This window comes from Coregonus clupeaformis, chromosome 28 (assembly GCF_020615455.1).
Source record: "Coregonus clupeaformis isolate EN_2021a chromosome 28, ASM2061545v1, whole genome shotgun sequence".
Taxonomy (NCBI): Eukaryota; Metazoa; Chordata; class Actinopteri; order Salmoniformes; family Salmonidae; genus Coregonus; species Coregonus clupeaformis.
The window spans coordinates 10,910,614-10,924,238 of NC_059219.1; the positions used below are offsets into that span (position 1 = coordinate 10,910,614).

Sequence of the window (13,625 nt, forward strand, 5' to 3'; positions counted from 1 at the left end):
GGGTGTGGGTTCGGTCTGTATAGTCTTGCTTTGCCATACCTCTAAAATCATGTCATTGTCACACCTCCCTCGGCGGTCTGGAGAATTATGCATTGCAAAAATGGTTTGAATGGTCCGCTGGCTCCCAGCAGCAAGATTTTGAATGGATGTTACATTTCAAGAAGCCTCCCCCACACGCCCGTTGAAGGGGGTGGTACGTGTTATGTTCATCACTGTTTTCCGACCGGGTAGGACACATTTTGTCGAGGTAGTTTGCAACATTGTAGAAAATGAAGACAATAAGGGGAAACATTTAAATTTTGTTTTGCTAGTAGTGTGCTCTATACACAACATCAACGTTGATGAAGGCTTTACAACTCTTCTGCTTGAACACTGTACTAAAGAAAAGAGACGTTATGGCGTGTCTATCTACAGGCTATGAACAACGTTATGTGTTGTGGAGAAATCGATGGTAACAGTAGTTTCTCCTCTGATGTCAATAATCGAGGATCAGGTTCGTGTTCTGAACTCTCAAGGAATCACCGCCGCATACCGGGTCAAAGTGAGATGGAGGATGAGAACTGCCAAGGGTGAATACACGATTGTCTTCGGAACTCCTGAAACTTTTGTTGGCTCAGAGAAATGGCGATGCCTACTTCAAACATCATTGTTCCGCGAGCGTCTCATTGGAATGGATGTTGATGAGGTCCACAACATGGTTCAATGGTGAGTTATTAGTGTGGAACTACAATGTGTTCTAAGCATATTTTTGGCTAAGTTGACTAAAACTGTCTGAGAGATATCGGGGGGGTCATGCCATGTGTTTTTATTGCCATATGTGAATGTCAGTGGAGGCTCCTCAGAGGAGGAAGGGGAGGACCATCCTCCTCAGTGAATTTAATAAAAATAAAAATAGTGAAACATTTTTAAAAAATGTATTACTTTTTAGATAAAACTATACGAAATATATTCACGTCACCAAATAATTGATTAAAATACACTGTTTTGCAATGAAGGTCTACAGTAGCCTCAACAGCACAGCTAGCTAGTTCTCCTCTGGGTACATTGGCTTCAATACAAAACCTAGGAGGCTCATGGTTCTCACCCTCTTCCATAGACTTCCATAGTAATTATGACAACTTCCGGAGGACGTCCTCCAGCTTATCAGAGCTCTTGCAGCATGAACTGACATGTTGGATGGCTCGAGTTTGAAGTGGAGGGAGTACAGGGCTTAGCATGTCTCTCGAGGAGGCTAAAAATAGATTTCGGCTTGGAAAAGTTGAATATTTTCAGGAGTCGTCGGGTAATTGGTTAAGTGAGGAGTATTGGAGAGAAAGAGTGAGGTTGAAAAGACTGAGGGAGGCTGAGGATGGGTTTGAATCTGTTGAAGCTAGCAATAACAAGGGAGAGGGTATGTCGAGGAAGATTGGTGTCAAGTTCAAACAGAGTGAGCCGGACGCCAGGTCCAGTTCTGGAGGTGAAATGTGAGGGGTAGAAAGTGTTGTGAGGAGCTCAGAGGCCAAGCCTTGCATTGTTGGACATGGTTATGATAAAGACACGTTTGGTCCAGTGGGATTTCTGAAGAGGGTGGAACCAGGCCTTTTGGCTGATCCATGGGTGGTTTCAGGTTGGGTGGAAAAGATGGTGGGTGCTGTTGAGGCGGTGAAGGTAACCCGAAGTGGACTGGTGATGTTTGCGTTTCTTCAGATCAGAGGCAGCAGGCGCTCCGTGTCATGCAACTTGGGGAAAGACCTGTATCTTGCTTTGCGCTTAGATACAGGGCACCATTGAATGGAGTGATTTCTGGGGTAGCGTTAAGTGTGGAGGTGGAGCAATAGAAGTTGAAGATTCCTGGTGTTTGTGATGCCTGCCGTTTGCTGCGACTCAGATCCAGTGGGGAGCGTGGTGAAACAGAGGTGACGCTGCGACTCAGATCCAGTGGGGAGCGTGGTGAAACAGAGGTGACGCTGCGACTCAGATCCAGTGGGGAGCGTGGTGAAACAGAGGTGACGCTGCGACTCAGATCCAGTGGGGAGCGTGGTGAAACAGAGGTGACGCTGCGACTCAGATCCAGTGGGGAGCGTGGTGAAACAGAGGTGACGCTGCGACTCAGATCCAGTGGGGAGCGTGGTGAAACAGAGGAGACGCTACGACTCAGATCCAGTGGGGAGCGTGGTGAAACAGAGGTGACGCTGCGACTCAGATCCAGTGGGGAGCGTGGTGAAACAGAGGTGACGCTGCGACTCAGATCCAGTGGGGAGCGTGGTGAAACAGAGGAGACGCTGCGACTCAGATCCAGTGGGGAGCGTGGTGAAAGCAGAGGTGACGCTGCGACTCAGATCCAGTGGGGAGCGTGGTGAAACAGAGGTGACGCTGCGACTCAGATCCAGTGGGGAGCGTGGTGAAACAGAGGTGGCGCTGCGACTCAGATCCAGTGGGGAGCGTGGTGAAACAGAGGAGACGCTGCGACTCAGATCCAGTGGGGAGCGTGGTGAAACAGAGGTGACGCTGCGACTCAGATCCAGTGGGGAGCGTGGTGAAACAGAGGTGACGCTGCGACTCAGATCCAGTGGGGAGCGTGGTGAAACAGAGGTGACGCTGCGACTCAGATCCAGAGGGGAGCGTGGTGAAACAGAGGTGACGCTGCGACTCAGATCCAGTGGGGAGCGTGGTGAAACAGAGGTGGCGCTGCGACTCAGATCCAGTGGGGAGCGTGGTGAAACAGAGGTGGCGCTGCGACTCAGATCCAGTGGGGAGCGTGGTGAAACAGAGGTGGCGCTGCGACTCAGATCCAGTGGGGAGCGTGGTGAAACAGAGGTGACGCTGCGACTCAGATCCAGTGGGGAGCGTGGTGAAACAGAGGTGACGCTGTCTGTTCTTTTGAGCTTTGACAAAGTAATGTTAGGATATATGAGTTATGCTGTTAGAGCTTTTGTGCCCAATCCACTGCGGTGTTGTAGGTGTCATGTTTATGGGCATGTACAGTAGCAGCAGTGTGTTGGCGGGAGATTCCAAGATGTGGGAAGTGTGCAGAAGCACAGAGGAATGTGTAGTTTCAGTGGAGAAAGTTGTGTGTGTCAACTGCAGGGGTGCCCAGGTTGCTGGGGATCGGAGGTGTCCGGTGTGAGAGAGGCAGGTTGAGGTGGCCAAGTTCAGGGTGAGAGAGAGGCAGGTTGAGTGTGGCCAAGTTCATGGTGCGATAGAGGCAGGTTGAGGTGGCCAGGTTCAGGGTGAGAGAGAGGCAGGTTGAGGTGGCCAAGTTCAGGGTGAGAGAGAGGCAGGTTGAGGTGGCCAGGTTCAGGGTGAGAGAGAGGCAGGTTGAGGTGGCCAAGTTCAGGGTGAGAGAGAGGCAGGTTGAGGTGGCCAGGTTCAGGGTGAGAGAGAGGCAGGTTGAGGTGGCCAAGTTCAGGGTGAGAGAGAGGCAGGTTGAGGTGGCCAGAGTCAGGGTGTGAGAGAGGCAGGTTGAGGTGTCCAGGGTCAGGGTGTGAGAGAGGCAGGTTGAGGTGTCCAGGGTCAGGGTGTGAGAGAGGCAGGTTGAGGTGGCCAGGGTCAGGGTGTGAGAGAGGCAGGTTGAGGTGGCCAGGGTCAGGGTGTGAGAGAGGCAGGTTGAGGTGTCCAGGGTCAGGGTGTGAGAGAGGCAGGTTGAGGTGGCCAGGGTCAGGGTGTGAGAGAGGCAGGTTGAGGTGTCCAGGGTCAGGGTGTGAGAGAGGCAGGTTGAGGTGTCCAGGGTCAGGGTGTGAGAGAGGCAGGTTGAGGTGGCCAGGGTCAGGGTGTGAGAGAGGCAGGTTGAGGTGGCCAGGGTCAGGGTGTGAGAGAGGCAGGTTGAGGTGTCCAGGGTCAGGGTGTGAGAGAGGCAGGTTGAGGTGGCCAGGGTCAGGGTGTGAGAGAGGCAGGTTGAGGTGTCCAGGGTCAGGGTGTGAGAGAGGCAGGTTGAGGTGTCCAGGGTCAGGGTGTGAGAGAGGCAGGTTGAGGTGTCCAGGGTCAGGGTGTGAGAGAGGCAGGTTGAGGTGTCCAGGGTCAGGGTGTGAGAGAGGCAGGTTGAGGTGTCCAGGGTCAGGGTGTGAGAGAGGCAGGTGGAGGTGTCCAGGGTCAGGGTGTGAGAGAGGCAGGTTGAGGTGTCCAGGGTCAGGGTGTGAGAGAGGCAGGTTGAGGTGTCCAGGGTCAGGGTGTGAGAGAGGCAGGTTGAGGTGTCCAGGGTCAGGGTGTGAGAGAGGCAGGTTGAGGTGTCCAGGGTCAGGGTGTGAGAGAGGCAGGTTGAGGTGGCCAGAGTCAGGGTGTGAGAGAGGCAGGTTGAGGTGTCCAGGGTCAGGGTGTGAGAGAGGCAGGTTGAGGTGTCCAGGGTCAGGGTGTGAGAGAGGCAGGTTGAGGTGTCCAGGGTCAGGGTGTGAGAGAGGCAGGTTGAGGTGTCCAGGGTCAGGGTCAGGGTGTGAGAGAGGCAGGTTGAGGTGGCCAGGGTCAGAGTAGTGCAGAAGATGTTGTATGCTTAGGCAGTGAAGAAAGTAGAGGGTGGATCAAGGGTGAGGGATTCTGAGAGGATCCCTGTGAATAGTAGATCTGTGCCAGAACAGAGGGATAGGCCAATGAGTGATTTATGCTTCAGTAAGGTTGGCTTCTTAGCGTTCATAGCAATGGGTATCAACTGTACCGCAGAGATGGAACGTAAGTCACAGAACATAGATGTTGTGGAGGCAGCTGCAGAGAAGTACTTGATTTGACTTCAGAAGTGTTACAGGGTGTTTTGAGTGGTGGTGTCGCGTCCTCCCAGGTCATGGAGGATCAGATAGGGTTAAAGTAGTGGAATAAGGTGATGGGTTTTTTATTACATTTTTCCAGTTTCCCCTTTTCCCATTTTGTATCACAAAGTGTAATGGATTTATACTATAGTTCAGTGTAGTTCAGTGTAATGGATTTATACTATAGTTCAGTGTAGTTCAGTGTAATGGATTTATACTATAGTTCAGTGTAGTTCAGTGTAATGGATTTATACTATAGTTCAGTGTAGTTCAGTGTAATGGATTTATACTATAGTTCAGTGTAGTTCAGTGTAATGGATTTATACTATAGTTCAGTGTAATGGATTTATACTATAGTTCAGTGTAGTTCAGTGTAATGGATTTATACTATAGTTCAGTGTAGTTCAGTGTAATGGATTTATACTATAGTTCAGTGTAGTTCAGTGTAATGGATTTATACTATAGTTCAGTGTAGTTCAGTGTAATGGATTTATACTATAGTTCAGTGTAGTTCAGTGTAATGGATTTATACTATAGTTCAGTGTAGTTCAGTGTAATGGATTTATACTATAGTTCAGTGTAGTTCAGTGTAATGGATTTATACTATAGTTCAGTGTAGTTCACTGTAATGGATTTATACTATAGTTCAGTGTAGTTCAGTGTAATGGATTTATACTATAGTTCAGTGTAGTTCAGTGTAATGGATTTATACTATAGTTCAGTGTAGTTCAGTGTAATGGATTTATACTATAGTTCAGTGTAGTTCAGTGTAATGGATTTATACTATAGTTCAGTGTAGTTCAGTGTAATGGATTTATACTATAGTTCAGTGTAGTTCAGTGTAATGGATTTATACTATAGTTCAGTGTAGTTCAGTGTAATGGATTTATACTATAGTTCAGTGTAGTTCAGTGTAATGGATTTATACTATAGTTCAGTGTAGTTCAGTGTAATGGATTTATACTATAGTTCAGTGTAGTTCAGTGTAATGGATTTATACTTATAGTTCAGTGTAGTTCAGTGTAATGGATTTATACTATAGTTCAGTGTAGTTCAGTGTAATGGATTTATACTATAGTTCAGTGTAGTTCAGTGTAATGGATTTATACTATAGTTCAGTGTAGTTCAGTGTAATGGATTTATATTATAGTTCAGTGTAGTTCAGTGTAATGGATTTTATACTATAGTTCAGTGTAGTTCAGTGTAATGGATTTATACTATAGTTCAGTGTAGTTCAGTGTAATGGATTTATACTATAGTTCAGTGTAGTTCAGTGTAATGGATTTATACTATAGTTCAGTGTAGTTCAGTGTAATGGATTTATACTATAGTTCAGTGTAGTTCAGTGTAATGGATTTATACTATAGTTCAGTGTAGTTCAGTGTAATGGATTTATACTATAGTTCAGTGTAGTTCAGTGTAATGGATTTATACTATAGTTCAGTGTAGTTCAGTGTAATGGATTTATACTATAGTTCAGTGTAGTTCAGTGTAATGGATTTATACTATAGTTCAGTGTAGTTCAGTGTAATGGATTTATACTATAGTTCAGTGTAGTTCAGTGTAATGGATTTATACTATAGTTCAGTGTAGTTCAGTGTAATGGATTTATACTATAGTTCAGTGTAGTTCAGTGTAATGGATTTATACTATAGTTCAGTGTAGTTCAGTGTAATGGATTTATACTATAGTTCAGTGTAGTTCAGTGTAATGGATTTATACAATAGTTCAGTGTAGTTCAGTGTAATGGATTTATACTATAGTTCAGTGTAGTTCAGTGTAATGGATTTATACTATAGTTCAGTGTAGTTCAGTGTAATGGATTTATACTATAGTTCAGTGTAGTTCAGTGTAATGGATTTATACTATAGTTCAGTGTAGTTCAGTGTAATGGATTTATACTATAGTTCAGTGTAGTTCAGTGTAATGGATTTATACTATAGTTCAGTGTAGTTCAGTGTAATGGATTTATACTATAGTTCAGTGTAGTTCAGTGTAATGGATTTATACTATAGTTCAGTGTAGTTCAGTGTAATGGATTTATACTATAGTTCAGTGTAGTTCAGTGTAATGGATTTATACTATAGTTCAGTGTAGTTCAGTGTAATGGATTTATACTATAGTTCAGTGTAGTTCAGTGTAATGGATTTATACTATAGTTCAGTTGGTGTCGGTAATGCAGCATATTGGATGCCAACCGCAGTTAAACTCCACCGAATAAGAAGAAGAACTGACCCAATCAATGCTTCAGAGAGTGAATCTAGGACTGAAAGCATAAGCTACAGCTAGCTAGCACTGCAGTGCATAAAATGTGGTGAGTAGTTGACTCAAAGAGAGAGAAAGACAATAGTTGAACAGTTTTGAACAAATTAATTTCCTCAAAAATTAAGGAGAAGCAAGAGATAGAGAGAGCTAGCTATATTTTGTTGTATTTTTTTCCCCTTTCAGTTAGCTAGCGAATGCAGCTGGCTAGTTTAGCCTACTCAACCACCCGGCTCAAACAGAGAGGGATGCTATGTTAGCTAGCTGTCTATGGCTATCCAGCACTGGAACTCTTCCAAGTCAAGGTAGCTTTTGGTTTTATTAATTTATTGCCACCGGGTCCCACCAGTGTAACTGCTAAACTGCTTGCTGTACACTGTACGATTGTAGCGGATTTACTAACATGTTAGTTCTAGTAGCTATGTTGACTATGTCGTGACAGTGATGACTGTGTAGCTGTTAGCGGCCATGATATGAAGGTTTGGCTTGGAAAGGTTTTTTTCCCTGGTCACAGACATCTGATGTGTTGTGCACTGAAGTCCACAAGCGAAGGGAAAAGGTGAGAGGAGGAGAGCAGGTAGATAGATGCGAGAAGAAATTATACAACATGCTGTTGGTATGTGGCTGCTGTGATCATGCTGTTGGTATGTGGCTGCTGTGATCATGCTGTTGGTATGTGGCTGCTGTGATCATGCTGTTGGTATGTGGCTGCTGTGATCATGCTGTTGGTATGTGGCTGCTGTGATCATGCTGTTGGTATGTGGCTGCTGTGATCATGCTGTTGGTATGTGCTGCTGTGATCATGCTGTTGGTATGTGGCTGCTGTGATCATGCTGTTTGTATGTGGCTGCTATGAAAGTGAACTCTGTTTGCGGGTGATCAGGGATGTATTATTTCCACAGATTCTGTTGAAAAACGTTTCTTAAACGGAAGCAAATGGAACGAAATGGGGATAAACATACCTGAATTTGTCCAATAGAAATTCTAATTTGCAACTGTTGGACTAATGATTACACCCTAGATCAGCTAGATGCAGGCCAGAGAGTGCAAGGCGGTATTGAATGTGTCACTGTCTGTAACCTTGACACATTTTTCTCTCGACCTGTGCACCTACGTTGTAAACGTTCATTCATAGGCTAGTTTGTAGCAACTTCATGATGGGTTCAGGGAACATGTTAGGATTATGTAGTAGCCTAAACCTAGCAATGTTACATTGAGCTGGGTGGATGGAATATGAAGGAGAGTCATCCAACATGCTGTAATAGAAATAAGGCCATGCGCATCAAAAAATCAGCATCCTTCCTAATCTTAATCGTCTCCAACCGCCACTGGTGTGTGTGTGTACATGTCAATGACCCTTATATGATTTGACATGCCCTGGTATTATCAGACTTGGAAAACGGCTGTCTGATGCGTGAAACCTGCTAATTCTTTCATCAGTTATGTTTCTGTGCATTTTAGTATATATCAATGTTGGACCTTCTCTTAAAATCCTTTAAATTGTAAATTAACACAAAGGCCATGTGCTACCTTCAACATAACAATGTTGTCATTGAACCAGTGTTATTTAGTCCTTTATTATGACAACTAATGTTCTTGTTTTTATCCCATTTCCTATAAAGGGGAAGGAGGCTGCTTTTTGGAAGTGGTGTGGAATGGTTGGGGCGCTGCGGTCACTCCTTCCAGTTCCTGTTCCTGTATTGGCCGTCACAGCTACAGCTTCCAAGGCTACGAGGAAGAGCATAGGGTGTCATCTGACCCGGTAGAGACGTTTTCACGATTTCTCCCAGAGTTGGAGTCAAAGCGGCCTGAGACCCCCCAAGGACTGTGAAATACTGTAAGAGAATTGAAGACTGTTCTTTACTGTACAACAAGGTTTATCAGCATTTACCTGGACACACTGGAAAACAGAGGTCACAGGTCAGGGATCCCTCTGTAGCCAATAGGAGATGAGGGGCGGGGCTAGTTTGACCAGGTGAAGCAGGTAGATTGAGCTACACAGCTGTCTCACATTCACAACGAATTCCACATAATTTAACCTCTCCTACTTATACACTAATGATTCCACATCATTTAACCTCTCACCTCTCCTACTTATACACTAATGATTCATTTTTTTACATTTTAGTCATTTAGTAGATGCTCTTATCCAGAGCGACTTACAGTTTTAGTGAGTGCATACATTTTTCATACTGATTCCACATCATTTAACCTTTAACCTCTCCTACTTGTACACTAATGATTCCACATCATTTAACCTTTAAAGGGGCAATCTTATGTTGCTACATACTTTTTTTACTTGAAGAATATAAGTTATAAATGCCTCATGAGCTTAGTTCAACTGTCGTACCCCATCAGAACCCAAAATATAAGCTTGTTTTACTCCAATGTTTGTAAAATGTCTGCTAAAATGACTAAAATGTAAACATTGTAAATGTAAACAAACACTATTTAGCCTCAAAACATGGTTCAAACTATCATGTTGATATCATGGATGGTTAGTCCTTGTATCCATAGCTCTGTCTAGGAATTTGCGAGTGGTTACATTTCTCCAGGCCCATTTGATATTTTAGTCATTTAGCAGATATTCTTATCCAGAGCGACTTACAGTTAGTGAGTGCATACATTTTCATACTGGCCACCAGTGGGAAACGAACCCACAACCTTGGCGTTGCAAGCGCCATGCTCTACCAACTGAGCTACACGGGGCCCATCACTCAGCATTTTACCAAAACAGAGGCAGAGGCCGCGGTGTTAACGTTTCAACTGCTGATTTCCCCATTAACATCTCACTGCCTGGGGAGTGTTTATGCTCTATCCCCTTAATGTATTCTGCAGAATAAACCCCATTTACATTTTAAAAAAATGTGTCACCATGTTCTATCTGAAAGGGCGAAAATAAAGTGACTGATATTATCCGTACATCGACAGCCAGCCAGCCAAACCTCAAGCGAGCCAGGTGATGTAGATCCATCATGGCACCCAGGAGGTGATGCAGTTGCGTAGTGACGCAGTTGAAAAGCTGCCACTGTCACGGCTGGGGGACGCGCTGGGGCGGACGGCTGAGCTGGGGCTGGTTGGCAGGGGCAGCAGCAAGCCGTTACGAACTGGCTGTAGCAACGCAGCAGCATCGACCGGACAGGCTTGGGACAACACGGGATCAGAAAGATTATTCAAACCTAGAGCGTGAGTAACTGTCACAAACTATTATCACTACGATGTATACTATTTAAAAGCGGACTTTATGACAACTAGTTTAGTTTTAATAGTTAGCTAGCCGGGTAGACATTCCGAATGCCACTGCAGTCGAGTCCCATTCAGTGCGGCTCAGTGACTGACTGAGTGACTGACTGAGTGAGTGATATTACTGGAGGCCTCCAAGGGGTTGGCTGAAAACTGCATCAGAAAAATAACAGTACAGTTGAATTGTGCTGGACCGGCTGGCCAGTCCGGGCTCGACAGTTATGTTTAGCTAACGTTAGCTGTATCGCTAGGATAGCAACTACGTACTGTAGGCTAGCAGTTTAGCTAGCAGTTTAGCTAGCTCAGTTAGCTCAGCTCATCCATTGGCTCAGCAGCAAGCCTGTCGCAGCTTAATTCAAGCCCTACGCAGCAACTCACATGTGTGCTAAAATAGCCACTGACTAGCAAGTCACATTATTATCGTTGTAACTCGATTGTGTTTGACTGTTGTCCCAGGATGATGAACAAGTCCCCTTTATCAATATAGACGTTACGATGTTATTATCAAGTAGTTAACTGATAGTTTTCACATAGCTAGAGTGTCGTACTAGCGAAACAAACTTTTCCCCCGTCAACAACAAGCACGCAGTAGCGGTCTGTCATCAGTGACATGCCTATATATTAGGCGGCCTAGGCGCTTCTGATCGGTCAGCATTTAGAAGTGACACCCACTATCACCATGGGCGCCTGAAATGTTCGCTTAATATATAATAATAATAATAATAATATGACATTTAGCAGACGCTTTTATCCAAAGCGACTTACAGTCATGCGTGCATACATTTTTACATATGGGTGGTCCCGGGGATCGAACCCACTACCCTGGCGTTACAAGCGCCATGCTCTACCAATTGAGATACAAAAAAAAAGTATATATCCTGCAATTCTACACTGTTTCTTAACAGGGGGAATGCATATTTATGAACAGAACACACCTGTATTTCTTAGGTTTTGCCACAATAAATTATATAAAAAGTGTTTTAATGACTAGATCACTAATCAACTCACTATCCTGAAAATCCCTCCCCTAATAATTAATTGACAGGTCTGAAACCCTACCAACTCTGTGAGTCTCACAAACATCCCACCCCTTCCCACCCACAGTGATGATCAAAAATGTTATGAATTGATTTTGCATTTTAATGAGGGAAATAAGTATTTGACCCCCCTCTCAATCAGAAAGATTTCTGGCTCCCAGGTGTCTTTTATACAGGTAACGAGCTGAGATTAGGAGCACACTCTTAAAGGGAATGCTCCTAATCTCAGTTTGTTACCTGTATAAAAGACACCTGTCCACAGAAGCAATCAATCAATCAGATTCCAAACTCTCCACCATGGCCAAGACCAAAGAGCTCTCCAAGGATGTCAGGGACAAGATTGTAGACAATTTTACATTTTAGTCATTTAGCAGACGCTCTTATCCAGAGTGACTTACAGTTAGTGAATGCATACATGTTTTTTTGTTTGTTTTGTTATTTTTTCATACTGGCCCCCCGTGGGAAACAAACCCACATCCCTGCCGGCCAAACCCTCCCCTACCTTGGACGACGCTGGACCAATTGTGCGCCGCCCACGGATCTCCCGGTCGCGGCCGGCTGCGACAGAGCCTGGACTCGAACCAGGATCTCTAGTGGCACAGCTAGCACTGCGATGCAGTGCCTTAGACACTGCGCCACTCAGGAGTATAGTAGACCTATACAAGGCTGGAATGGGCTACAAGACCATCGCCAAGCAACTTGGTGAGAAGGTGACAACAGTTGTTGCGATTATTCGCAAATGGAAGAAACACAAAATAACTGTCAATCTCCCTCGGCCTGGGGCTCCATGCAAGATCTCACCTGGTGGAGTTGCAATGATCATGAGAACGGTGAGGAATCAGCCCAGAACTACACTGGAGGTTCTTGTCAATGATCTCAAGACAGCTGGGACCATAGTCACCAAGAAAACAATTGGTAACACACTACGCCGTGAAGAACTGAAATCCTGCAGCGCCCGCAAGGTCCCCCTGCTCAAGAAAGCACATATAAAGGGCCGTCTGAAGTTTGCCAATGAACATCTGAATGATTCAGAGGAGAACTGGGTGAAAGTGTTGTGGTCAGATGAGACCAAAATGGAGCTCTTTGGCATCAACTCAACTCGGCGTGTTTGGAGGAGGAGGAATGCTGCCTATGACCACAAGAACACCATCCCCACTGTCAAACATGGAGGTGGAAACATTATGCTTTGGGGGTGTTTTTCTGCTAAGGGGACAGGACAACTTCACCGCATCAAAGGGACGATGGACGGGGCCATGTACCGGCAAATCTTGGGTGAGAACCTCCTTCACTCAGCCAGGGCATTGAAAATGGGTCGTGGATGGGTATTCCAGCATGACAATGACCCAAAACACACGGCCAAGGCAACAAAGGAGTGGCTCAAGAAGAAGCACATTAAAGTCCTGGAGTGGCCTAGCCAGTCTCCAGACCTTAATCCCATAGAAAATCTGTGGAGGGAGCTGAAGGTTCGAGTTGCCAAACGTCAGCCTCGAAACCTTAATGACTTGGAGAAGATCTGCAAAGAGGAGTGGGACAAAATCCCTCCTGAGATGTGTGCAAACCTGGTGGCCAACTACAAGAAACATCTGACCTCTGTGATTGCCAACAAGGGTTTTGCCACCAAGTACTAAGTCATGTTTTGCAGAGGGGTCAAATACTTATTTCCCTCATTAAAATGTCTCTCACTGTTCAAATAAACCTACCATTAAAATTATAGACTGATCATGTCTTTGTCAGTGGGCAAACGTACAAAATCAGCAGGGGATTAAATACTTTTTTCCCTCACTGTATGGAATCATGTAGTAACCAAAAAAGTGTTAAACAAATCTAAATATATTTTATATTTGAGATTCTTCAAATAGCCACCCTTTGCCTTGATGACAGCTTTGCACACTCTTGGCATTCTCTCAACCAGCTTCATGAGGTAGTCACCTGGAATGCATTTCAATTAACAGGTGTGCCTTCTTAAAAGTTAATTTGTGGAATTTCTTTCTTTAATGCGTTTGAGCCAATCAGTTGTGTTGTGACAAGGTAGGGGGGGTATACAGAAGATATAGTGTAATTGTCTTTAGGACAGCTGTTTTTTAGTTATGACATTCGTGTTTCTTTACGTAATATGTAATTGTTGTACTGTATGTGTGTCTATAGTTTTGTTCAATGTTGTGTTAGTGTGTAGTTTTGTCTGAAACTTTGTTCCCCCTGCTGCTGTTGGACCAGGTCTCTCTTGAAAAATAGATTTTATCTCAATGAGAAAAACCTGTATAAATAAAGCTAAATAAAATAGAAAAAATAAAAACAGACACATCTCAACATCAATTGTTCAGAGGAGGAGGAGAAGACTGTGTGAATCAGTCCTGAATGGTCAAATTGCTGC

General features: G+C 44.7%; 1 protein-coding gene across 7 annotated transcripts in view; it reads left to right on the top strand.

Annotated features, from left to right (window-relative positions):
• The window catches only part of LOC121542758 (microtubule-associated protein RP/EB family member 3), a 70,217-nt gene that overhangs the window by 394 nt on the left and 56,198 nt on the right, over positions 1-13,625 (top strand). For 4 of the 7 annotated variants that reach the window (XM_041852289.2, XM_041852288.2, XM_041852290.2 and 1 more), the window contains exons 1-3: positions 1-705; positions 8,597-8,811; positions 9,906-10,160. The exon at positions 1-705 is cut by the window's left edge. In XM_041852289.2, the coding sequence (XP_041708223.1) occupies positions 9,967-10,160 (194 nt within the window). In that variant the 5' untranslated portion in view covers positions 1-705; positions 8,597-8,811; positions 9,906-9,966. Of the gene's footprint in view, positions 706-8,596; positions 8,812-9,905; positions 10,161-13,625 lie in introns of those variants that run through there. The other 3 variants (XM_045208563.1, XM_041852292.2, XM_041852293.2) reach the window with 3 other exon arrangements.